Genomic DNA, 25,469 nt, shown 5'->3' on the forward strand with positions numbered 1-25,469 from the left:
ATCACCACAGCATGCACACTAGAGAGAATCACCTAGCCCACAAAATAACTATTCACACAAGGCATAGCTGACAAGGCACTCACAACCAGAGGGCAACACACCCATGCCCAAGATGTCACACGCAGAAACAATAACACTGCATTTACATCCCCACAGGTCCCACACCCAACGTCACTGGAGAGGAGGTGCCAGCAACAACCAGTCCCCCCAAAGAAGAGGCCCACAGTGATGACAGCAGCTCTCCTCACCTGGATCTGGATGACCAACCTGGCCCATCAGGGATCTCCGGACAGTCAGTTACCCAGGCACAGTCCCCCTCAGGAAACACCAGCACAGCACCTATCCAGCGGGCCCATACCTCTGTCCCCAGGACACATCAATCAGCAGTGTGTCCACCACTACAGGGACCCCAGGACACCCAACAAACAGAGGACAATCAGGGACCTGGGGTCAGTGGCAGTGGGCACACGGTTCAAGGGACAGAGGCACAGGACAACAGGGAAGCTGGGAGGACTGCTGTGCGACAGGGGGAGGACAGGCCCAGGGAACCGACTCTCCACAAGGCACTCACCAACATCCTGGGAGCACACCACCATTCCCAGGAGACGATGGGCCAGATACTGGCAAAGTTGCAGGAGACCCAGCGGCTGCAGGAGGGACAGTACCTGGGGATCAGGGAGGACCAGAGAGACATCCACACCACCCTGGTCACCATTGCAGGGGTGCTGGCAGACATGGCCAACACCATGAGGGAGGCAGTGGCACACCAACGGGCCCCAAACACTAGCCACACCAATGAACAGCCCTCCACCTCCGCTGCCGCTAGTGGACAGGAGGCCCACCAAAGGAACAACAGGCCACCAGCACCTCTTCCCCTGCAGAAGAAGAACCACCACGCAAACAGACCCTGCGATCCAGGCAGAAGCCAGAGAACATTGCCAAGACCTCGCCAGGAAATAAGACTCTCCTGATTGTCACCCTTGTGTCCCACTCTGTTACCCTGTCCACCTTGAACTTCCATTGCTCCCCTTCCTATGCCCCATTGGACAATGTACATGTGACACAAATAGACTGGACTCTATCCTGGACATTCCTCCACCATCACCCAAGCCCATTGCAAATCCCCATTTACTTCTCAGCACTTAAATAAACACCCTTTGAAAAAATACAAGTACGGAGTTTGTCAAATGATTTAAGTATGTATTTGTTTAACAATCTGTAGACATTGCAATTAGACTATACAGTTATGTATACATAGGTATGACCTGTAGTTGGCTGCAGTCAATACACCAGGAGCCAGAGTGGGGCATGTCAAAGGGTACAGTAAGTGGCCATAGTAGTGGGAACAGCAGCCTGCCAGTGAAAATATACAATACAAAACTGCAATAGAAGGTGAAGTTACAGTGTCTTACCTGTGTGTCACTGGAAGTACTGTCGAATGATTGATGTTCTGTTGTCCACATCCTCATCCTCCTCTTCATCACTGTCCACAGGCTCCACTGCTGCCACACGCCCATCTTCAGCCTCATCCTCCTGCAGAAATGCACCTGGTGACATAAGGCAAGGTTGTGCAACATGCAACATGCCACGATTATCTGGCACACCTTCCTGGGTGAGTAGCACAGGGAACCACCTATTTGATGGAGGCACCAAAACCTGGCCTTCAAGAGGCCAAAGGTTCACTCTATAATTCTTCTTGTTCACCCATGTGCCTCATTGTAACGTTCTTCTGCCCTTGTCCTGGCATTCCTCACTGGGGTCATTAGCCATGAGAGGTCGGGGTAACCAGAGTCACCTGCAAATATCGAGGGATACCTGTTAGCCAGACACTAATCCTGAGGGCCAATCTCACACCCATATACCAACATACACTGGGGGGGACCATGGGCTCACCTATTAGCCACACCTGGTGCCTCTGGAGTTGAGCCATCACATATGGGATGCTGCTATTCCTCAGGATAAAGGCATCATGCACAGACCCAGGATACTTTGCATTCACATGAGAGATGTACTGGTCCACCAGGCACACTAACTGCACATTCATAGAGTGAAAGCTCTTTCGATTTCTGAACACCTGTTCATTTCTCCAGGGGGGACAAATGCAATATGTGTACCATCTATTGCCCCAATAATGTTGAGGATATGTCCCATTGCATAGAAATCAGCTTTCACTGTGGCCAAATCCTCCACCTGTGGGAAAACGATGTAGCTGCGCATGTGTTTCATCAGGGCACACAACACTCCGGTCAGCACGTTTGAGAACAATGGCTGTGATATTCCTGCTGCCAAGTCGTTGGAAGGAACCAGTTGCCAAAAAATGGAGCACAGATAAGACTTGCCCACGAGGGTGGATCCCAGTGGGCTGACGGATAGCTGAGATCAGGTCTGGCTCCAATTGGGCACACAGCTGTTGGATTGTGGCCCTATCAAGTCTGTAGGTGAGGATAATGTGCATGTCCTCCATTGTTGCCAAGTCCACCAGGGGCCTGTACATGGGGGATGTCTCCATCTCCTATTCATCCACAGCGGTTGTGATCTATAGAGCAAAACGATGTGCAGCTAATTAGTTTCCCACATTTCCTAAATGTACAATGCATTGCATGTTGTGACAGAAACGACATGTTGATGTTTAGGCCCAAAATGTGCCAATGTCTGCTGTGACGCAGTTAGGTGCCATGGCCTGTCCCCCCTGAAATGGCAGATACCTTTCCTGTGTGGATGGACAGGTAGAAATGAGGTAATGCCGCTGACGTTGTGCGTTGTTGCGTGAGACAGTCGAGAACCTCAGTGCAACTCCTCATTGGTTATCATTGGGCCCTATGGGTTACAGTAGCCAATGGTGATGTACGCCGACGGTACGCACCGCCTCGGACGTGACCGCCATTTTCTATCAGTTCACTCACTTGCTACCTGACCTTCAACAGGAGAGGACCTGCACTGCAAGCGCCGCTGTGACCTGTGTCTGGAAGCAACCATGGCTCGAGTCACTGGGGAAAGAGCCCCTGCCTTCAGCGCTGCGGAGTTTGAGAGACTAGTGGATGGGGTCCTACCCCAGTACTGAATGCTGCATGGGTCTCCAGACCAACAGGTGAGTACACTGGGGCACGATGCATGGGGCATGAATACTTGGAGTGCTGTATGTGAGGGCCTCATGTAAGTGGGGAGTGGTTGAGGGGTACTGGGCAGCGTGCTGCATGTATGGTGGGCAATGTCTATGTGTAAGGGGATGGGAGGGATATGGTGGGCCATTAGTGTAACAGGCTGGACAGCAGGTCAGTGCCCATCAGAAAAAGGGTATATGCCGTGCCATCGGCAAGGACGTGCGGACCCTGGGGGTTTATGGCAGGCGGAGCACTCACTGTCGTAAACGGTGGGAGGACCTAAGACGCTGGGCAAGGAAGACGGCAGAGGCCCAGCTGGTGATGGCCTCCCAACAAGGAAGGGGTGCCTGTCGAACCCTGACCCCCCCCTGATGTTCGGCATACTGATGGTGGCCTATCCGGAGCTGGATGAGTGCTTGAGGGCATCACAGCAACCACAAGGGGGTGAGTACATTTCCCAATATAGTACTTGCACGTGGTGGGGTGGTCTCTGGGTGGGGGATGTGCACCTGTTGGTGCCCCTAGGCCAGGCCGGAGATTGCAGGGTAGCCACCTCCAAACAAGCTAGTGGGTATCCACAACTGGGCAGGGCTCTGTGGGCCTCAGGTATGCTGCAACTGGCGTTAGGTATTACTGTCCATGGCATGGTGACTAGCATTGTGACTGGTAGTGCATCACCTAGTGCGTAGGGCTGTCCCCTGTGTGTTGTGTACACTAATGGTGGTGTTGTTGCTGGCATTGACCAAGTGTATCCTCTGTCTCCCCCCCTTTTTGTTTTGTCACCCTGTCATTCTGTGCATTAGCATCATCTGTCAGAGGAGCAGAGGCACCGGCGACGGAGGGAGCTGCATCCCACAGGGCCCTGGAGGCCGAATCCACCGATGGTGAGTGCACCAGTGGGACGGAGGGTGAGGGGACCACCACGGCGGAGACAGGAGGGGATAGTTCCGAAAGGGATACGTCCTCCGATGGAAGCTCCCTAGTGGTGGCAGACAGCCCTGTGGCCACCCCAACTACAGGTACAGCCGCCACCCCCCTGTACCAGCACTGCCATCCCAGCAGCCCCTCAGCGTGTTTCCCGTGCCCGCTCACCCAGGAGGGTGGGCATCTCCTTCGCCCCAGGCACCTCAGGCCCTGCCCAGTTAGCCCTGCTGCCCTGAGTGAGGAGGCTATTGACCTCCTGAGCTCCATCTCTGTTGGGCAGTCAACCATAGTGAATGCCATCCAGGGCCTGGCAGGGCATTTGCAACATTCAAATGCTTTCCTGGAGGGCATTCACTCTGCTGTGGTTGTACAACAGAGATCATTCCAGGCTCTGGCCTCCTCCCTGATGGCAGCCATTGTTCCTGTCTCTAGCCTCCCCCCTCCAACTTCCTCTGCCCATTCCCATTCCCCTGAACCCCAGCCTATCCCAAGCACACATACAGACCAGCATGCACACAAGACAACACACAGGAGTGGCTCAGTCAAACACAAGCACCACACATCATACCACAGGCACTCACACAAACACCATCAAGATGCAGACATACCAACATCCACTGCCTCCACTGTGTCCCCCTCCTCCTCGTCCTTCACCTCCCTCCCAGTAGTGTCTACACTCACACCTGGATGCACTACATCCACACCCACTGCCTCCATCACCATCACTCCCATCACTACATGCCCCTTACTGACAGTCACCACCCCCACATCCATACACATGTCCCCTGTGTCTGCTCCCACTGTGTCTGTGCCCCCTCCTCCCAAAGTACACAAACGCAAGCACTCAGACACCCAACAGACATCCCATCCACCTCACAACAGCATCCAGCCCATGCACCTGCACCCAAACACAGCAGACAGACACCTCCTACAACCACTCCCTCTTCCTCCACTCCCAAACCTTCACCCTCTTCTCGCCCCAGTGTCCCTAAGAAGCTTTTCCTCTCCACCCTTGACCTCTTCACTACCCCTCCCCCGTCCTTCACGTCAGGCCAGGGTGGGCAGAACCCAGGCCAGCACCTCAGCCACCCAGTCCACGGCCACTGTAGTTTCTGCAGCTAGTGCAGGTGTGAGAGGCTCCAAGGAGACACCCATCAGCACTGACAGTGTGCCTGCACCGGCTGCCCAGGGCACGGAAGCACAACCACACGGCAAGGGCAAGGGGGTACCACAACACGGCAAGGGCAAGGTCAAGGAGGCACCACCACACAGCAAGGGCAAGGAGGCACCACCACACCGCAAGGGCAAAGGGCCTGCCCCTGCAGGCAGGAGGGACAGGAGGCCTGGTGCTGTGACATAATCAGAGCCCTCAACACCAACCATGGTGCTTCAGCCGTCTGAGGCTGCAGGGGAAGGGCTGGAGCCTCCCCCACCACTGGCAGCACCTCAACCTGCACTGCCATCAGTGCCGCCACAAGCACCGCCACCAGCACCACTGGCAGAAGCCGCAGCACCAGTGGGTAGCCGTCCGACGCTGCAGGGAAAGGGTGGGGCCTCCCCCCACCACTCGCAGCACCGCCACCTGCACCTCCATCAGCACCGCCACAAGCACTGCCACCAGCACCACTGGTAGCAGCAGCCCCAGTGGGCAGCCATCCGAGGCTGAAGGGGAAGGGCTGGAGCCTCCCCCACCACTGTCAGCACCTCAACCTGCCCCTCCATCAGCACCGCCACAAGCACCGCCACCAGCACCACTGGCAGCAGTGGCAGCACCAGTGGGCAGCCGCCCGACGCTGCAGGGAAAGGGTGGGGCCTCCCCCCACCACTCGCAGCACCGCCACCTGCACCTCCATCAGCACCGCCACAAGCACCGCCACCAGCACCACTGGCAGCAGCAGCCCCACTGGGCAGCCATCCGCGGCTGCAGGGGAAGGGCTGGAGCCTCCCCCCACCACTGTCAGCACCAACACCAGCACCGGCACAGCATCACTGTGCAGCTGTTGCCGCCAGCCGATGGACTGTAGTCCTGCCTCCATTGAGTGTTATGCATCCTGCCCACTGCAAATCTTGTGGGTCTGACACCCAAGTGAGAGAGTGTGACCTTGCACTCTCAAAGATCTGCATCACAGGGCACAAGGCCCCCTCCAGAACCAGTGGAAGAAGGCATCCACTCACCCCCTCCTTGCCAGGATGAAGCACACAGGGCACAAGGCCCCCTCCAGTGGCCTTGCACTCCCCAGGACCAAGCAGCGGGCAAACCACCCACCTGAAAGACTGTGGCCTTGCACTCCCCAGGACCAAGCAGTGGGCAAACCACCCACTTGATAGACTGTGGCCTTGCACTCCCCAGGACCAAGCAGTGGGCAAACCACCCACTAGAGAGACTGTGGCTTTGCACTCCCCAGGACATCGCACAGGGCATGTATCCCCCTCCAGGACTAGTGGTGTTGTTCCATCTTCCGTCTGAGTTTCCCCCAATTCCCCGTCCCCCTGAGGTGCCTGTATATTTGTGACCTGATGCCCCAGCAGTGTTCGCTCCGTGTTGATGCAGGAGTAAGATGGGGCCTTGGCCTATGTGATGTGGCCCTGTGGCCCACGGACATTATGGACTGGGCAGTGTTCCTTCATTTGTATATCTGTCAATACTGTTTTGAATTTTGAGGATGTTTTTATGGATTTCGATCTTATTACACTCACTTTAATCACTTCCTTTTGTCCTTGCATTATTCCTGAGGGGTGTGGGGTGGATATGTAATGTTACTGCATCTCTTTGTGTGTATGGTGTTCGGGGTGGGGGTGTTGTGTGTGTGTGTCACTCTTTTTTTGCTCCCCCCTCCCCTGTGTGCTAGACGGCAGTACTCACTGCAGTCGTCGTAGCGGGCGCTGGTATTCCTGGTGTACGAGGAGGTAGACCAGCATGGGGAAGATCTGCAGTTCGAGCTCCATGGTGTCGTGGTTGTTCCCTGAGTGTCCAGAGGTGAGTCGTTTAACTTCTGAGATCTGTTTCCGCCGTGTTTTTGTTGTCGTTGGTACCACCCTGGAAAAGGTGGCAGATAGGCCTGTTGTAATACAGTGGGCGGAACCTTGTCTTCCGCCTGGCTGTTGGCGGGTTCCGCTGCGGTGCTTGTTGATACCGCTGTGGCGGTCGGTGTGTTAAAGTGTCTGTCTGTGTTGGCGGTTTCCGCCGTGGTCATAATTCCATTTTTTTTATCGCCGGCTTGTTGGCGGTATTGCCGCCGCTCTATCACCGTCCGCCAGGGTTGTAATGAGGGCCTAAATGTTTTCTAGGGTCTAAAAGCCAAAAGCCCCATTCTGGGCATCTGTCACACTCGACCGGGCCAAAGTCAAAATTTGAGACAGACCGCAATGGAGCCCTGCTCGGCTACACTGAGTGGGAGACCTCAGTTAAAGTTTTACCTTCTCACTTGAAAAACTTCTTTAAGATTTTTTTCCGACCGGGACGAAGTCACAAGTTGAGGCCGACCATGCTTACGCTGGAGCCCTCTTCAGATATGGTGCACAGGAGGCCTCGGTCGAATCTTTACCTTCAGACTTAAAAACGTTTTCATGAAGAAATCCTCCGACCGCGACAAAGTCAAAACTTAAGGTCGACCACGATTGAGCCCTCCTCTGATATACTGGGCGAGAGGCTCAGTCAAACTTTTATCTTCAGACTTAGAAACATTTTCTGAGCTTTTCTTTCACGACATCGGGCGGGCCTCCTCAGCTAGCCGATTTTGATGCAACATCATCAGATTGCATTTCCGCGAGCCCCCTGTCAAAACCTGGAAATCTGGGGCTCTGGAGCTTTTCAGCGGGACAAACCTGCAAGTCAGGTTTTGTCGCGGTCGACGTTGGCTGGCTTGACTCTCAACGTCGGGTGGGTCCACTTATGAAGCTTTTTACCAAAGTTGCTCCAAACCTCTCCAAACTTCTGTATCTTCTTCCAGAAGTGCTTTTGGAGTCCTTCAAATGTGTACAACTCACCCAAATGATCCAGTAGCTCTGAGTTACTCCTTGGGGGCTAGGACTTCAACTCCCAGAATGCACCTAGTAAAAATCCTTAAAAGGTCACTGGTCAGCTAGGCTTTTTTGCAGGACCTGATGCAGGGGACTCTGTTCATCCCCTGTCTACAGGGAGTCCCTTTCTGGGGTTGTAGAAGTAAGGCAAAGTATTTTTCTTGGTGAAGCCAAAGTGTGCAGCTGGTGCAGTCCTTCTGAGTTCAGGGTCCAGGTAAAGGACAGGGGTCCAGCAGGACAGTCCTTCTGCTTGTCTCTTCTTCCTGCAGGGATCTGAAGTATGGGACATCTCTGCCATATTTATCCTTGGGTGAAAAGCAAGTCGGTGTTCCTGTCCAATCAAATGCAGGCCACCACCCTCTTGACTAACCACTTACTGGGAAATGTGGCAAATATCAATCCCATGGAGCAACAGTCCTCCAAAATCCAATATGGCAAAAATTCAGTCTTGGAGTTTAGATCTGGCTGAGTCCGCCCACTGGTGTGGCTAAGTTTTATTTAACACAACCCTTTCCAGCCCCTCTCTTAATTTAATCAGGGGGCACTTGGCTGTCAGAGGGTGCAGGAAAAGGGGGAAATCCAGTTGGTGTTCCAAATGTCTTTTCCTCCTTTGAAGTGCAGTTTGGCTGCCCTTCCCTATCCTGTTCTACCATTTGTTTAGGCAGTTCCCATACAACCAAATTCTTCCTTTGTTTCAGCCCAGGCCACTTCACACCTCATCAAGGCAGCCTGGTTCAGGCTGCCAGAGGCTGACCAATCCGAGAAGAGCACTACAGGGCTGAAGTTGGTAACTTTTAGCAAACGTTCTAAAACTCTCCATGTCCAATTTATATACAATTAAACAGTGGCAAGTTGTTGGATTTATTACAACTTTTAATTCGGTGCGAAACTTGTTATATTGAGCTCCTTCTTTTGGAAATTATTTTAAAATAAAGTCTGTCCATGTTAGCCTATGGAGCCCATTCACTACAATGGGGTAAAACAAATTTGGCTATTTTTCCTTCACCAGGGCTTATAAAACATCTTTTATAAAGTCCCTGCCTATAGTTGCACTGTACCCAACTCTAGGGGCACTTATGGCATACCTTGCATATAGGTTACCCCTATATGTAAACATAAGGTAGTTTAGGACTTTGGAATTACTTTATATTCCAAAGTCGAATTTGTGGTTAACTTTAACTTAAAAGCAGCTAGCGAAGCAGGCCTGCTTTTAAAATGACACTGGGCAACACAACAGGGCACCTATGAGTGTACTATCTAGAATGGGCCCCTAAACCTACATGCCCTACCATATACTAGGGAATTATAGGTAGGCTGGTACAGCCAATTATAATTAGGCTATTTTGAATATACCATATTAATCAGAGAACTGGCCCTGTGACTGTTTAGCAGTGCCCAGGGCACCATCAGAGTCAGGAAACCACCAGTATGAGTGAAATATTGGGCAAAAGGTGAGGGGGGGTCTCTGCAGTCTGCCCAGTTTTCCCACATTAATGATACCCCCCCACACACACAGAACAAGGTGTCCACACATGGGTCCAGTGCTCACTGTACCCCTTGCAACCAAGCTTCACCCTGCTGAAAAAGCCAAAAAAGGCCAGAACTTGTCTTGAGCTGCTTTTGTTTCAGTTCAGAGGGGACCTGCTGACCTCTTCCTTTTGAAGCAGGACCAAGTCTGATTTGCATATGGCACGTTCTTGTCTGAGGTGGCATACTGAGCAAAAAAACGATGGACTGGAATGTGACCTGAGTCCTTACCAGTGTCCGGCATAATTCAAGCCTTCCCCCATCACCTTTTTGTTTTGCAAAGGATGGTAGGGGTACTCAGAATGTGTGCGCAGGGAGCAGGGTACACATAAAGTGACGTGACTATAGGTGGTACAAGGGCTACAGAATGTGAGAAAAGGCAGGCCATAAACAGACTGGAGGGACAATGCTCACAGAGGGGCTAAAGGACAGGTGAGATGCCTCCAGAGGGTTCACAGGGAGGTGTGAGCACACAAAGTGCATGAAGAGCATGCAGAAAATTCACATGAGATCTGAAGGACACTAAGAAGGGCTGCAGTTGCAGCAAAGCAAGGCACAGTTGTCTGCTGGGGACAGAGTAGACAGTAGAGCTTCAGGAGGTGTGGGCATATCGGTGGGCTCCAGCCACTGAGGCCCCAAGGGGGGACAGGAACACACAAAGGGGCTGTAGGGGCATGGTAAAGTGCAACACATAGAGGATGGGAGGGATAAAGAGGCCCACAGAAGGCCAGCATCCATATGGCATGATAGTGCAATGGGGTTGCAATACTGATGGGTGGCATTCAGAGGGTCTGGAAGGTGGCATAGAGGCACACAGAGCCAGTGGCAGAGAGGGACACAGAGCAGGGAGGATTTGGGGCAGTGAAGGAGAAAAAGGCTGCAAGGAGGGTGTGGTCACATATGGGAAATGCAAGAGATAAGGGGTACAAAGAGAAGAGGAAAGGAAACACATAGCCATTTTAGGGGCAGAAGGGCACACACAGAGGATGCAAATCACAATCATGGGCTACAGGGTAGCAGGGGTACAAAGAGGGGCTTCAAGGGGCCCAGGCCACATATTTAGGGATTAGTGGGGAGGCACAAAGAGGCTCCCAAGCTGGACATATTGATGGGCTGCAGGGAAACAGATACACAAAGGGTCAGCATGGGCATAGAAGGGTGGCACTGAGGGACTACAGGAGGTGGGGAGCCAACAAGAGATGCATATGCAGGGGAGGAAGTAGAAGGTATGTGGAAGGTGTTGGGGGACACATGATGACAACAAGATGTGCACCAGGGGTGGGACATGCCATGACATAGCTGCTGCATGAGTATAGGACACAAAGGGGCTGCATAGAGAGCACATTGAGTGGATGTATGGAAGGCACAATGGTCACACACAGGGGTAGGGAAGCACACAGACTGCAGGAAGATAGGGTGCACACCCACCTTTACATGTCCACCCAACCAACATTATACTCCAACACCTCCATCATCATAGGTCCACACAACCAACATCATACAATACACCCATCATCATACATCCACACAACCATCATTGCAGGCCAAAATTCCCAACAACATACATTACCGTTATACATCCACACAACCCACATCATATGTCAATACACCCACCATCATACATTTAACATATTCACTGTTATACACCACAAACCCATTGATATTTGACAACACACAGTGTTATAAAACAACAAACTATCTCATAAATCTGCACAACCAACATCACACAGCAACACATCCACCATAAGACATCAATACAAGCACCATTATAGGCCCACACACCTACCACCATATATATGTACAGAACCACTATTATATGGTAACACACCCCATTGAAGATCCACTCATCATACATCATAAGCCGTAACACCCACCATGAAACAGCAATACACCCACAATCATATGTCTGCACAACATACATCCTACACAGACATAGCCAACATCTTGCACCAAGAGCCATTATACAGCAACATACACGCCATCATAACTCAAAGCACTCAATATTGTACATGAACACAATCAACAGTATATGCTAAGACATTTACTATCCTACACCAGCACACCCATCATCATACATATATGTTCACACAAACATCATATACCCACCCTCAGACTCACCCATCATCAGACATCCACACAAGCAACATCATACAAAACATACACACCATCGTACACCCTACCCAACTAACAACCATGTTTCACACAACCTATTATTATAAATATACACTCATCATCAACACCATCATCCACCATAATTAGTCCATATAACCAGTATCATATGCCAACAGACCAACCATCAGATGTCCACACAACCAACCTCAAAAGTCCACACACCCAGGACCAACCCTATCATGCCTGTTATCATACATCCACATACATAACATTGTACACAAAGAAACCCTCCAACATATGCTAAGATGCCCATCATCTGACCTTTGTCAAACTGACTTCATATGTTAACACACTCTCCACCACATGGTCACACACCCAACATCATATATGACCACACACACACCATTACATCCGCACGACCACAAATGTATGCCCAGACAAACCCATCAGACAATCATACAGTAAGGCTTATACATACAGATCCACCAACATATTTCCATACCCACACACCATCAAAAGCTGATACAAACCAGCCATTACACACACCACTAACTATAGGCACAAACAACAGTATACACCTAGACAGGCCCCATCAGACAACCACACAGACATGTTTAAATGCCTACACCCACCAATATATGTACTTACACATAACATCATATACCACAAAGCCAAGACTCCTGCACCCATACACAAAAACAACCACCATAATATACGCTATCAAGCATCATGAATCCACCTGCTGTCATATGCCAGCACATCTACTATCATGCACTCACTCAAACTGCATTTATGGATGCTGTGGAGTGTTACTGCAAAAACTATACACACAGTCATAAATCCTTTTACAAACATATGTGTAATTAAGGATTCTCTCAAACATATATAATTGAACCTTTCTCAAGTAATAACGGGGTGAGCGGTAATGATAACTTGAAATGGCTGGATTGTGACCTCAGATGAAGGTATGTTTTAGAAGATGCAATTATAGTAACATATTTTAGATTACTTATTTTGCATTATGTATGCTCTTGAAATTATGGTAATATTTTAAAGCTCTGTATTTCTATATGATTTAGGCTTGGGAATAAAGCATTTTATATTTAAAAGTAATTTAGAGACAAAGGAAATTCCCTAAAAAACTAAAGTTGAAAGGTAATTAAGGTTGACAAATATGTTTACAGTGCCTTTGCTATAAAAAGCAAAAAAGAGATATTCAAGACGCTAACTTCAGCTACAGTCCCTGCCTCACTATACTAAGTTAAACTCCCATCCTGAACTTTCATTGGCTGGCCATCACAAAACATTTCTGTTGCATCAGCCATAATTCAACGTGGTGGTTGGGCACTGCAACTGTGCTTGGCCAATAGCCACTTGCAGGGGTTGGTCACAAGATCTGGCAAAAAGCTGTGCACAGTGGGTGTTGGCCACCTGTGATGGGGTGGGTGCGGTGCAGGGTCGGGTCAAAAATAAAGGCCCTGAGACCAATTGTTGCTGTGCATAGCTACATGCAGATAATCAAAATATGAATTACTTCATAGGGTCATTCATTAAAAACCACTTCACAATAAATTGATGTAATGTGTTCTTGAATGACATTAAACTGTTCTGTGTGTAACCCCTGTCACATAATGTTCTTTCTATGTATCATAACAGGGTGCAGAAGGAGAGTAACTGTTCTATATGAATTATTCATATTTTCTCTGTAGGCAGTTGGATCATCCAAATATATGTAAATTCATTGGCGCTTCCATTGATGTTACACTGGTTTCCATAGTTACCGAATACTGTCCAAAAGGAAGTCTGGATAACATCCTCTTAAACGATGACATTCCATTGAACTGGGGATTTAGGTAAGGATTTATTTTTGCACAATTATGCATTTATCAGCCAGCGCTTAAGTTATTTGTATTTTTGAACACAAGGTAAAGTCACATTTTTGATTTACCTCTCTAACTGTGACATCACAAGCAGTTTCTCCGTTTCAATGAGGCTGATTAGAAAATTTGTCACCCAATATTACTTAAGAAAAACAATAAAAAAAACTAATCCTTCACCACATGGTTCAGATTTTCACTGTAAAATCCCAGATCTTTGCTGGCGGATTATGTTCTGCGGACCTGCCCTATTCTACCTCTTCCTTTCAAAAACTTCTTTGAGTTGCATGCATTTCGTTTTTTCTTGGTAGAAAGTGTTTAACTCGTGTAGGAGGCTGGCCTGGCTTATAGTAGGTACCTTGTGGTACGTACACCTTGTGCCAGGTCCAGTTATCCCTTATTAGTAGGTTAGAGGTGTTCTAGCAGCTTAGGTAGCTATAGCAGAGCAGCTTAGGCTGAACTAGGAGACATGCAAAGCTCCTACTATACCACTTATACCACTTAGTACATATATGCCAAAAGTATCTCAGAGGATATACTCCCTTAGGAGGTAAGTAATATACACAAAATATACCCACACAAACCAAATCAGGTAAGTAAACAGTTAGAAAAGTAGTGCAAACACTGTAGAACACAATAGAATGCAATAGGGAAAAATAGGCCTGGGGCAACACAAACCATATACTCCAAAAGTGGAATGTGAACCACGAATGGACCCCAGGCCTAGTGTAGTGTGTAGAGGGTCCCTGGGAGTGTAAGAAAACACTAAGGGTGTCCAAGATGCCCCACCCCAAGACCCTGAAAAGTAGGAGTAAAGTTATCCTACTACCCAGAAAGACAGTAAAGTCGAGATAGGGGATTCTGCAAGGACAACAACTGACTGCAAAGCACTGAAGACGGATTCCTGGACCTGAGGACCTGCAAAGGAAGGGGACCAAGTCCAAGAGTCACGCAAGTGTCCAGGGGGGGCAGGAGCCCACTAAACCCCGGATGAAGGTGCAAAAGGGCTGCCTCTGGGTGGAAGAAGCCAAAGATTCTGCAACAACGGAAGGTGCCAGGAACCTCTCCTTTGGTCAGAAGATGTCCCACGGTGTGCTGGAGGATGCAGAGTTGTTTCCACGCAGAAAGACCGCAAACAAGCCTTGCTAGCTTCAAGAGTCGCAGTTGAGGTTTTTGGGTGCTGCAAGGGCCCAGAAAGGACCGGGAGGTCACCCCTTGGAGGAGGAGACAGAGGGGGCACTCAGCAATACAGAGAGCCCATGCAGAAGCAGGCAGCACCCGTGGAAGCACCTGCACAGGCATTCAGAAGATCTGAGCATGAAGGTTGACTCAGCACAACAAAAGAGGGTCCCACGAAGTCGGAGGCCAACTCAGAGAGTTGGGCAATGCAGGACAGAGTGCTGGGGAACTGGGCTAGGCTGTGCATGAAGGAAGTCTTGCAAAAGTTCACAGAAGCCCGAGCAACTGCAGTTCATGGAGTACACAGGATTACTGTCTGGCGTGGGGAGGCAAGGACTTACATCTTCCAATTTTAGACAGAAGGGCCACTGGTCTGTCAGGGACGATTGGATCTAGCTCCTGTGTTCCCAGGACAACGCTTGTCAAGATGAGAGGGGACCCAGAGCACCGGTGATGCAGAAGTTTGGTGCCTGCGTTGGCAGGGAGAAGATTCCGTCGACCCACAGTAGATTTCTTCTTGCCTTCCAGTGCAGGGTGAAGGCAGACATCCCTCAGAGCATGCACCACCAGGAAACAGTCGAGAAAGCCGGCAGGATGAGGTGCTACAATGTTGCTGGTAGTCTTCTTGCTACTTTGTTGTGGTTTGCAGGCGTCCTGGAGCAGTCAGCGGTCGATCCTTGGCAGAAGTCAGAGAGGGAAGTGCAGAGCAACTCTGGTGAGCTCTTGCATTTGTTATCTGGTGAGATACCCACAGGAGAGACCCTAAATAGCCCTCAGAGGAGGATTGGCTACCGAGAAAGGTAAGCACCTATCAGGAGGGGTCTCTGACGTCACCTGCTGGCACTGGCCACTCAGAGGTGTCCATTGTGCCCTCACACCTCTGCATCCAAGATGGCAGAGGTCTGGGACACACTGGAGAAGCTCTGGGCACCTCCCCTGGGAGGTGCTGGTCAGGGGAGTGGTCACTCCCCTTTCCTTTGTCCAGTTTCACGCCAGAGCAGGGCGGGGGGGATCCCTGAACCGGTGTAGACTGGCTTATGCGAGGAGGGCACCATCTGTGCCCTTCAAAGCATTTCCAGAGGCCGGGAGAGGCTACTCCTCTCAGGCCCTTCACACCTATTTCCAAAGGGAGTGGGTGTAACACCCTCTCTCAGCGGAAATCCTTTGTTCTGCCTTCCTGGTACTGGGCTGCCCAGGCCCCAGGGGAGCAGAAACCTGTCTGAGGGTTGGCAGCAGCAGTAGCTGCAGAGAAATCCCCAGAAAGTTTGGCAGTAGCCGGGCTCCATGCTTTAGACCCGGGGATTCATGGAATTGTCCCCCCAAATACCAGAATGGTATTGGGGGACAATTCCATGATCCTAGACATGTTACATGGCCATGTTCGGAGGTACCATGGTGACGCTACATATAGGTGTTGACCTATATGTAGTGCACTTGTGTAATGGTCTCCCCGCACACACAAAGTCCGGGGAAATTGCCCTGAACAATGTGGGGGCACCTTGGCTAGTGCCAGGGTGCCCTCACACTAAGTAACTTTGCACCTAACCTTCACTAAGTGAGGGTTAGACATATAGGTGACTTCTAAGTTACTTAAGTGCAGTGTAAAATGGCTGTGAAATAACGTGGACATTATTTCACTCAGGTTGCAGTGGCAGTCTTGTGTAAGAATTGTCTGAGCTCCCTATGGGTGGCAAAAGAAATGCTGCAGCCCATAGGGATCTCCTGGAACCCCAATACCCAGGGTACCTAGGTACCATATACTAGGGAATTATAAGGGTGTTCCAGTGTGCCAATCAGAATTGGTAAAATTAGTCACTAGCCTGCAGTGACAATTTTAAAAGCAGAGAGAACACTGAGGTTCTGGTTAGCAGAGCCTCAGTGATACAGTTAGGCACCACACAGGGAACACATACAGGACACGCTTTATGAGCACTGGGGTTCTGGCTAGCAGAACAAAAACAAACATATATACAGTAAAAATGGGGGTAACATGCCAGGCAAGATGGTACTTTCCTACAACTCGTTATGTGTTTATGACAGATTATTGAAGGAACGATGTGCCCTCTTTAGAATGTTTGAGAATCCGATATTTCTTCCTTATCAAAGGATCATGTGTTAATACATTTATTGTGTTTCCTTCAAGATAGAATGCCTTTTAAAAGCCCATTTTGTTAATCTATTTTTCACCAGAACTCCCTTTTCATGTTGTCACACTCCTTAAGAGAAACTAAACAAATAATAATTGAGACTGCTGTTCTCTAACCCAAGCAGAAAATAATGCTTCATACTTTTCACGCCCCCATCTAAGAAAATAATGATGAATTCATTTATATGTTAATATTTATCTCTTTATTTTGGACATGAACAGCAAGGTAGTTGTAACTATGCACGATAGTTCATATAAAAAATATGTGTCTCTACATAAAGACAAAACAGGATATTGCATTGGAAGCACATGTAGATAGTATAAACCAGAGAGGGTGTTCGCAATATGACACGAACATGCTGTCTATGAGTGTTAGACAGAGAAAACAAGACAAGTTACATGGTAGCGTGAGACAAGAACACCCATTCACAATTTGACATTGTATGCATCTTCATGTTTCCTACATTCTGATTATATAAGATGGAATATAAGGGGAGTTTTTTGTTTTAATCGTAGTGCAAGAGTATAGCTAAAATCTCTGAAGGCAGTGCGTTCTTGTGATAGGGATCTCAAGGAAAGTATAGAGCAATGGAGTCTAGATGCTGCACGTGATGATTTGGGTGTTACTAACAGGCCCTCTAAGGCAAATCACACGTTCCTGGTCACTGTGTAGCTGACAATAATGTTAGCAAGGGAACCCGGGAAAATGTGGTGGATTACCTTGAATTGATTTGATTTTAATGAATAAAGCGCAACAATTACCCATCCGCATCAAGGTGCTGTAGTCCCCATATTAGTGTCATGAACCATAATTTTGTTATAGGAAGTGCTACTCAAGTGGTGTAGAGCCAAGTCTTTTAATACCTTTCTAAAAGGTAAGTATTCAGAGATCACAGTCAGAGACTGGGGGAGCGAGTTCGAGTGGCTGCGACAGCAACTTAAAAGGCTTTGTCTACCCATCACTTCTTTCAAACTCTGGCCACAGTGATCAAATTGCGGTGGCCTTAGTGGAGGTTTCTACGTGGAAGATATTGATGAAACATATCTTTTATCTGAGCAGAACTGTGATGGTAGAGCGCCTTATGCACAATACAGATAGCCTTGACATAATGTGCTCTCTGACGGAGAGCCAGTGCAACTTACCCAGCTCCCCAGCAGCTGACTGGTACTTGGGAATGTCCAGGACTGCTCTAGCAAGCGCATTCTGTGCAACCTGCAATTTTGCCAAGGTGCTAGTGTTGGAACCCAAGTAGAGAGAGTTACAATAATCCAATGTAGACACAACTAAAGCTAATGCAACCTGATTTCGCCCAGATACAGAAAGAAAGGGAAAGATTTTCTTTAGCCTCCTTATAAGCCAAAAGCAAGTTACCACTGTGCGATTGGCCTAACCATTCAATGACAGCTCAGTGTCTAGAGTAACCCCAAGGTTTTTGGCCTGCTCAGCTGGAACCAGAAGAGTACCTTAGGTATCCAGCCACCAGCTACCATTCCAGATCAAGGTTTTCATCCCAAAGAGCAACACCTCAGTTAAGTTTGAGGAAATTACATTCCATCCAGTCAGCTACTACTAACATACTTTGCAAGAAATTATGCTCACTGGCAGCGGAGTTCCTAGAGATCTACACAATAATCTGGGTGTTGTCAGCATAGGATATAGAATTCATCCCAAAAGCCCCAATGATGGCTGCAAGTGGGAACACATGCAAGTTAAAAAACGCTGGGATAATGGAGGAACCCTGAGTCACTCCACATGGCAGGGAGAAAACATCTGAGTGGAACTGGTTTAAAAGTACCCTCTGGGAGTAATCATTAAAGGAGGATGACAACAAGGCCAGTGCCTGATCTGAAATACCCATATCTTGGAGGCGTTCAATCAGCAGCGAGGGGGAAATGGTATCAAAGACCATGGGCAGGTCTAAAAGAATCAGGGCCATGCCTTGCCCCTCGTCCACTAACTGCCTGATACAGTTTGTGGCCAAGACCAGAGCAGATTTGATTCCATGATGTTCACAAAAACTGAACTGCGATTTGTCCGGTCAACCATGGTTTTCCGCAAACTCCATCAAATGGCCATTGAGATATTTCTCCATACTCTTGGCCAGAAGTGGAAGTAGTGAGATCAGATGGTAGTTTTTACAATACTTACTATCCAGATTAGGTTTTTTAGGAAAGGCTTGATCATAGCTTCCTTCCAACAATGCAGATAACAGCATGAGATGATAACTTAGTTTATCAAGATCGTAAGGTGGTATGCCACAGTGCCAGCTACCATATGCAAGATAACCAGGCCACATGATTCCAGGGGTGAGCCTGACTTAGGGGCTCATTACTGGTTTTGCAGTCAGACGAGCTGACTGTCAAACTCGTGGGTCAACCCGGCTGCCTCACCCCCTGTTGTATTATGATGTTCCCACTGGGCTGAACGACAGGAACATTGTATTATGATGTTCCTACCAGTCAGCCCAGTGGGATCAGTGCTACGGTATGGTCCTCGGCTCCCTTATGGGAGCCAAGGCCAATACCATAGCACTCCAGCACCCTCGGAATGGACAATGCAAAGAAGACAGTGCACATTCCAAGGGTGCTGGGCAGGGGGTCCCCTGCACTGCCCATGACATGGTTGTGGGCATTGCGGGCCCCCCCATGGTCCCCATAGTCTTTTAATAGCAGGGTCCCCGCCATGAAAAAGGCTGGAAGAAACTGTACTCGTAATCAGCGCAGTGGCAAAGAAGTCAACACCGCCATGGCTGACCACGACTCTGACCGTTGTCAGCCCATTGGGAACCATGTTCCTGGCAGGGATGGTAGTCCCCTGGTGGTCCAACTGCCAGAGTCGTAATGTGGTGGTCGGATCACCTGGGTTGCGGCAGTCCGACCGCCACTTCGGAATTAGTGGTCCTAGCATCGCCAATGTCATAGTGAGACCCTTATTGTTAAGAATATGTTATTCCATACATTTCGGTTCAAAGGCCTCCAAAGCTCCAAGGATTCCAAATGCAGCCCACTTCTAAGTGTTGGAAGGATATTTTTTTTAATATTTTGATGTTTCAGGTCCGTCCTAAATATTAGTAATGTTGTGTTGGAAAAAGGTGGCTAGCTCGTCACAAAAGTCTTGTGAGCCCTCTAGTTCTCCAACTGATGGAGGAGTAGGGAGCTGTCAAACCACTTTAAAATGTTCTCTAGAAGGATGTCAGATTCAATTTTCTGGGTGCAATATGATGACTTCTTATTAAGGGCTACTTGTATTCCCTTATTCTTCTCCTATAAACTTGTTTTTCATGCTCTTCAAAGTTTTACCTCCATATTTCCCTAAGGGTTCTCAGCCTTTCATTGAACCAGGGGCTGAGAGGGAAAGCCTCCTCTGTTTCACTTCCTGAATAGGGTCTACCCTTTTAGCAGCTGTGTCTAGGTGAGGATATATATAATATAATTAACAGCAGCTTGTAGATGTCCCTAATTTTAGTTGAGAGCCATCCTGCTGTTTGTGCAGTGCTTTCCAGTAATATACACATGTTGCATACAAACCAGGCCTGTTACCATGACAGCACTAACTTTTTAGAATATGTACGTCAGGCCTAAAAACTAATATTTTGAATGATAATGCTAGCAGCGAGTAAGAGATATCAATAATTTTCAGGTACTATTTTCTGAGCCGTAATTTGACATTAGTCACATAATAAAATAGAGAACTGTAACTTTCCATTCTCTGAAAGCCTGACTAAGGGCCTCATTTACAAGCCCCTTGCACCGCTGCTGCATCATTAATGCACTACACTGCTCCATATTTACAAACTGAAACGTTGGGCCTAATGCATTATTTTGTAAAGCCCTGCATCACATTACACCTGCACCAGGCATAATGTATGCAGGGTAGGTATTCCTACGGAAAAAGCCAAGTAGAACTGATGCAGTTAAATTTACAACTTTTGATGTGTCACTCTATGACTTCACTGTGTCAAAATTTTAATGCCTGCTCAGACCAGGCGTAAAATTGGTACAGGGCTTTTTCCACTGGGACTCTCCTCGTAATGCTGGAGTTGCGTTAGTTTAACGACGCAACTCCAGCAATGCATCACTTTAGGGCAACAGATACATCAGAATTTCTGACACATCAGTGAAAATGTGCGCCTTGGAGCTCTATAGTGTAAATACAGTGCACCCATGGCATCGTTACGGGATGTGCAGCAGGCACAACAAATCTGAAGCATTGATGACGATGTGCCAGTTTCTTGTAAATAAGGCCCTAAGTGCAATGACTGCATCAGCAACGACATCAAGACTCACGTAAGACTGACTTGGAAGGAAATAAAATAGCATTATTTGCCAGCCTTCAACGTGCTTCCGTTACAGAAGGACTGATAGTTTTCCAGAGTGATGATATGAAAAGCTATGCAATGTTGGGCATTGACTTTAAACCTTGGTTTTTACAATATACTGTCTTGTTCGTGAAATTGGTTATTAATCTGTTATTTTGATATGGCAATATGGATGCATAATAATCGCTACTGTATTGTACACATTGTATCTCTTTTTTATGTATGTTTTTTGGGGTTTCACCTTTGAACTTGAACTTGGACTTGGATAGTTTCACCACTCACAAATGCATGAATTGTACACTAGGCTTGACCTCATATTTCACTCCACACACTGGCAGACGAGGTTTCCCTTCTTTACTTATCTTGCCCGCAAACTCTTGGATCATGGACCATTGGTTCTCTGCTGAAAATCAGGATGCAGTGGACCTCCCATACCCACTTGAAGACTACAACCCGCAGTTTTGCTAGGTATAGTGTATTCTGAAAATTATAGTGTTTGAAACTTTAAACACAATAAGGGCTCATTAGGAATGTATGTCAACAATGGGATGCGTTTGACATATATTTACATGAAGTGTTCATGACTACTTAGTATGGAGTTAGCTGCTCACAATTGATGGAATTATCCAGCATGCTAGAGCACCTAAGAAAAATGGAGAAGGAAATAGAAGTGGAGAATCGGGTCTCAAATGAGTATCACCAGCAACAAGCTGTGCCTAGATAGGCTATGTCCTCATTGGTGTACCCCCTAGATTGCATAGAGTATCTTGGAATGCAACATAGAGAAAGGGCTAAACCAGGTAGATTACTGACATGGTTGATCAGGAGTGATTTTTGAATGATTGGCCATCTGAGCCATAAGGTCTGAAAAATGGAAGGTAGTGGTGACACAAGACCAAATCAGTGATGTTGCAGTGCAATATTACCAGTGATTTTATAGTACTGAGGATAGAAGGGTGCTGGACTAGACCTGAAACTATATTCAGGCATCATACACTATCAAGTTGCATTCCCAGCAGGAATTTGATTTAATGCATCAATTAAATTGTCTGAAATTAATTGGCAGTAAATCATCAGCTTCCGGTAAGATGCCTGGTAGTGATGGCTATCCTGCTGAAGTTTATAGGCGATACTCTACCATGCTGGTACATAAATTAGTGACCGTGTATATGGAGGTACTGAATAGAGGCGATCTCCTATCGAGCATGAGAGAAGCAATTGTAGTACTCGTACCAAAAGCGCCCTGGGATTTGTTAGACTTTCATTCCTATAGACCTCTGTCCACGCTTATTCTGGATTATAAAATCTTAGCCAAGGTAGTGGCTAATAGGTCAACTCCACTGATGATCATCCTGGAACACCCAGAGCAGACAAGCTCTGTTCCAACTCGGTGTATTACTATGAATGTCAAGCATACGTTGGGAGAACTTGTTTGCAGTGGTGAAGAAGATGAGTTTTGAGTGCGGAATAATGAGATCAGTCAGACTTTTATATTCTCGCCCAATTGCAAACTGGTGAGAATATCTCTGAGACTTGGCAAATTAGTTGTGGTACTTGACAAGGTTGTCTTTTATAACCATTGCTGTTTACCCTGGTGATGGAGCCAACCTCGGAGAAATTAAGACCAAGGGCTTGGAGCTGGTGGATACTGGTAGACTCTGTTACACTTTTAGGCCCTCATTATGACTTTGACAGTCTTCCATGAAGACCGCCAAAGCCATGGGTGCCAGGAGACCGTCAGTGCTGGCGGTTTCCCACCCACCGTATCACGGGTACTTTTGGATTTCCGCCACACTTTGAGTGGAAATTGGGCAGTAGTAGTGCTGGTGGGCGGACGCGCTCTGAAGGTTCCACCACCTGTACTGCCCCTCCAGTAGGACACCGCCTGCCATATTATGGGCCATGATATGGTCTGGCGGTGTCCTGCTGGCGGGGCACTGCCAGCGGTGGAAGTGCCCTTTCCTGTTCCTTGCCGGACGACCTTCTCCCCGGACCAGGTAAGGTGATCAGCTGACAGGGGAGGGGGGTGGGCGGGGTATGTTTTTGCTTGTATGAGTGTGTGGTGTCTGCATGTGTGCATGAATGTGTGTGTGCGTGGTTGTATGCATGTCTGTATGTTGTAGTGAGTGCGTGTCTGCATCTCAGTGTGTATGCGTGTGAGCATGCATGTTTGGATGGGTGTGAGTATGCATGCATGAATGCGTGTATGAATGGAGTTGTGAATGCGTGTATGAATGGAGTTGTGAATGCATGTATGAATGGAGTTGTGAATGCGTGCATGACTGCGTGTATGGATGTTGTGAATGTGTGCGTGTATGCGGGGAGGGGAGTGGGGGAGAGGAACGATGTGGCTCAAGGGAGGGAGAAGGATGGGGATTGGGGTAGGGGGACGATTTGGCTGAAGGTGGGGGGGTGATGAATAGGGGAGGGGGATGATGTGGCTGAAGGGGGAGAGGGTGGTTCTAGTGCCTGCTGGGGGTGGGGGTGCCGTCTACCGTTGACAGGGAAGAAATTCCCTGTCACCGGTAGCCTTTCCGTCATGGTTTTCGTGGCGGTGCTACTGCTGCGGAAACCATGGTGGAAACCCAGCTCCTGATACTGCCGGCGGTCTTCTGTGGACCGCTGGGTAGGGGATGATCATCTCAGGCCGGGCACTTCCGACAGCCATGGCAGTATGAGTAGAAATGTGGCAGGTTGGGAGAGGCCAACCCGCCACACTCATAATGTGGCAATCTGCACCACCAGCCTGTTGGTGGTGGGACCGCCACATTTACCCTGGCGGTCAGAAGACCGACAGGGTCAAAATGACCCCCATAACCTCATGGTATACAGCTATTATCCTCATATATGTGCATGACACTTTCTGACATGCAGAGGCATTGAGTACGAATGAGTTACTGTGTCATGCTGATGGCATGTGAGGATGGACAGCTGGTGACATTGCCATACATTACAATGATTAACGTCACAAAATGATAGGTGTCAACACTCCAGGAGGTTTTGGGTGGAAGATTTGGGAGTGGAAATTTTGGATAATGATTGAAAAAAAGTAGCGGGTTACCCGAAAAAAAAGTCCTGAAATGCAAATTTCCAACTAATTCCATTTCATGTCCTCCAGCACATTTACCTGATATCAAAGAGGTTGCATAGGATGTTTCTGATGGTTCTGCATGAGTGTTCTCATTGTGCCAGGGAAGAAGCTTGAAGCTACATGTATTTTAGGACATGCCCTGGCCGGCCCCGCAGCACCCCTTCTGCCAGCCTTTTCCTGGCGGGTGAAACCGCCAGGGAATGGCTGGCAGAAGCGGGTTCTTTACCTGAAGGGCAGCGCTACTTGCAGCGCTGCCCTGTCGGATGAAGAATTCCACCATCGTCAGGCTGCCTGGCGCTGGTAGCCTGGCGGTGGTGGAGGGCCGCCTGTGGCGGTCCCCCATGTGTTCATTATGTGGCGGTTGAGACCGTCATGCCGGTGGCTGTAATTTACGCTGCCGCCGGCATGGCGGTCGAGAACGCCATGTTCATAATGAGGCCATAAGTGTCTTTTCTTGCCTGTTCCATAACCTATCCATAACTCCGACAATTCTTGACTTATTGACAGTACAATGACTCAATTGAAGCCATTTCAAACAGCCCACTCAACATGTCGCACAACACATAGGTCAGCTTCCTCCAATTTGCTGTTAAGTTCTTGAACAATATGGCCTGTATCTTTTGAATATATCTCTGCAGACACCAGCTCCTCATTGACAAGCATTGCACTTGTAATAATTGGGAATTCAGTGTTCACTGAAGCATCAGCATTTTCCCTTAAGGAATACGTGCTGCATTGAAAAAAAAATGCTTTATTGAAAAGCAATCACAGACATGGTGTCTGCTGAGCCCAGCAGGCCACCATCCCTGTTATTGTAGCCATTCTCAATGGCTCGCAAATTGCGACCTACCTCATGAATATTAATGAGATAGGTCCAGTTGCGAGCCCTTGTGAAAAATCACAATAAGGTAATCACTATTGTGAAGAATGATGCATCTGGCAACAGATTTGCTTTGCTGATATTAAGCAATGATGTAATAAATGTTAAGACAACATCAGGCATTCTAATTGACTCCCATGATTAGCGGAGCTCTTGGGCATCAAAAAATGTGTCATTATATCCAAAACCTAAATCTTTCAGAACATTTCTTCAAATGGTTCCAGCTGATTTTACTGCATCCTGTGATCTTAGTTTGACAGCAAGAACTTCAGGAGTCAGATCAGCTGAGAACA

At 48.3% G+C, this 25,469-nt stretch overlaps 1 protein-coding gene across 1 annotated transcript in view; it reads left to right on the forward strand.

Moving 5' to 3' along the window:
• The window catches only part of LOC138293926 (atrial natriuretic peptide receptor 2-like), a 445,904-nt gene that overhangs the window by 267,202 nt on the left and 153,233 nt on the right, over window positions 1–25,469 (forward strand). The window contains 1 exon segment of the mRNA XM_069233205.1: window positions 13,394–13,537. Coding sequence (XP_069089306.1) covers window positions 13,394–13,537 — 144 coding nt within the window.

Source organism: Pleurodeles waltl, chromosome 4_2 (assembly GCF_031143425.1).
Source record: "Pleurodeles waltl isolate 20211129_DDA chromosome 4_2, aPleWal1.hap1.20221129, whole genome shotgun sequence".
Classification (NCBI taxonomy): domain Eukaryota; kingdom Metazoa; phylum Chordata; class Amphibia; order Caudata; family Salamandridae; genus Pleurodeles; species Pleurodeles waltl.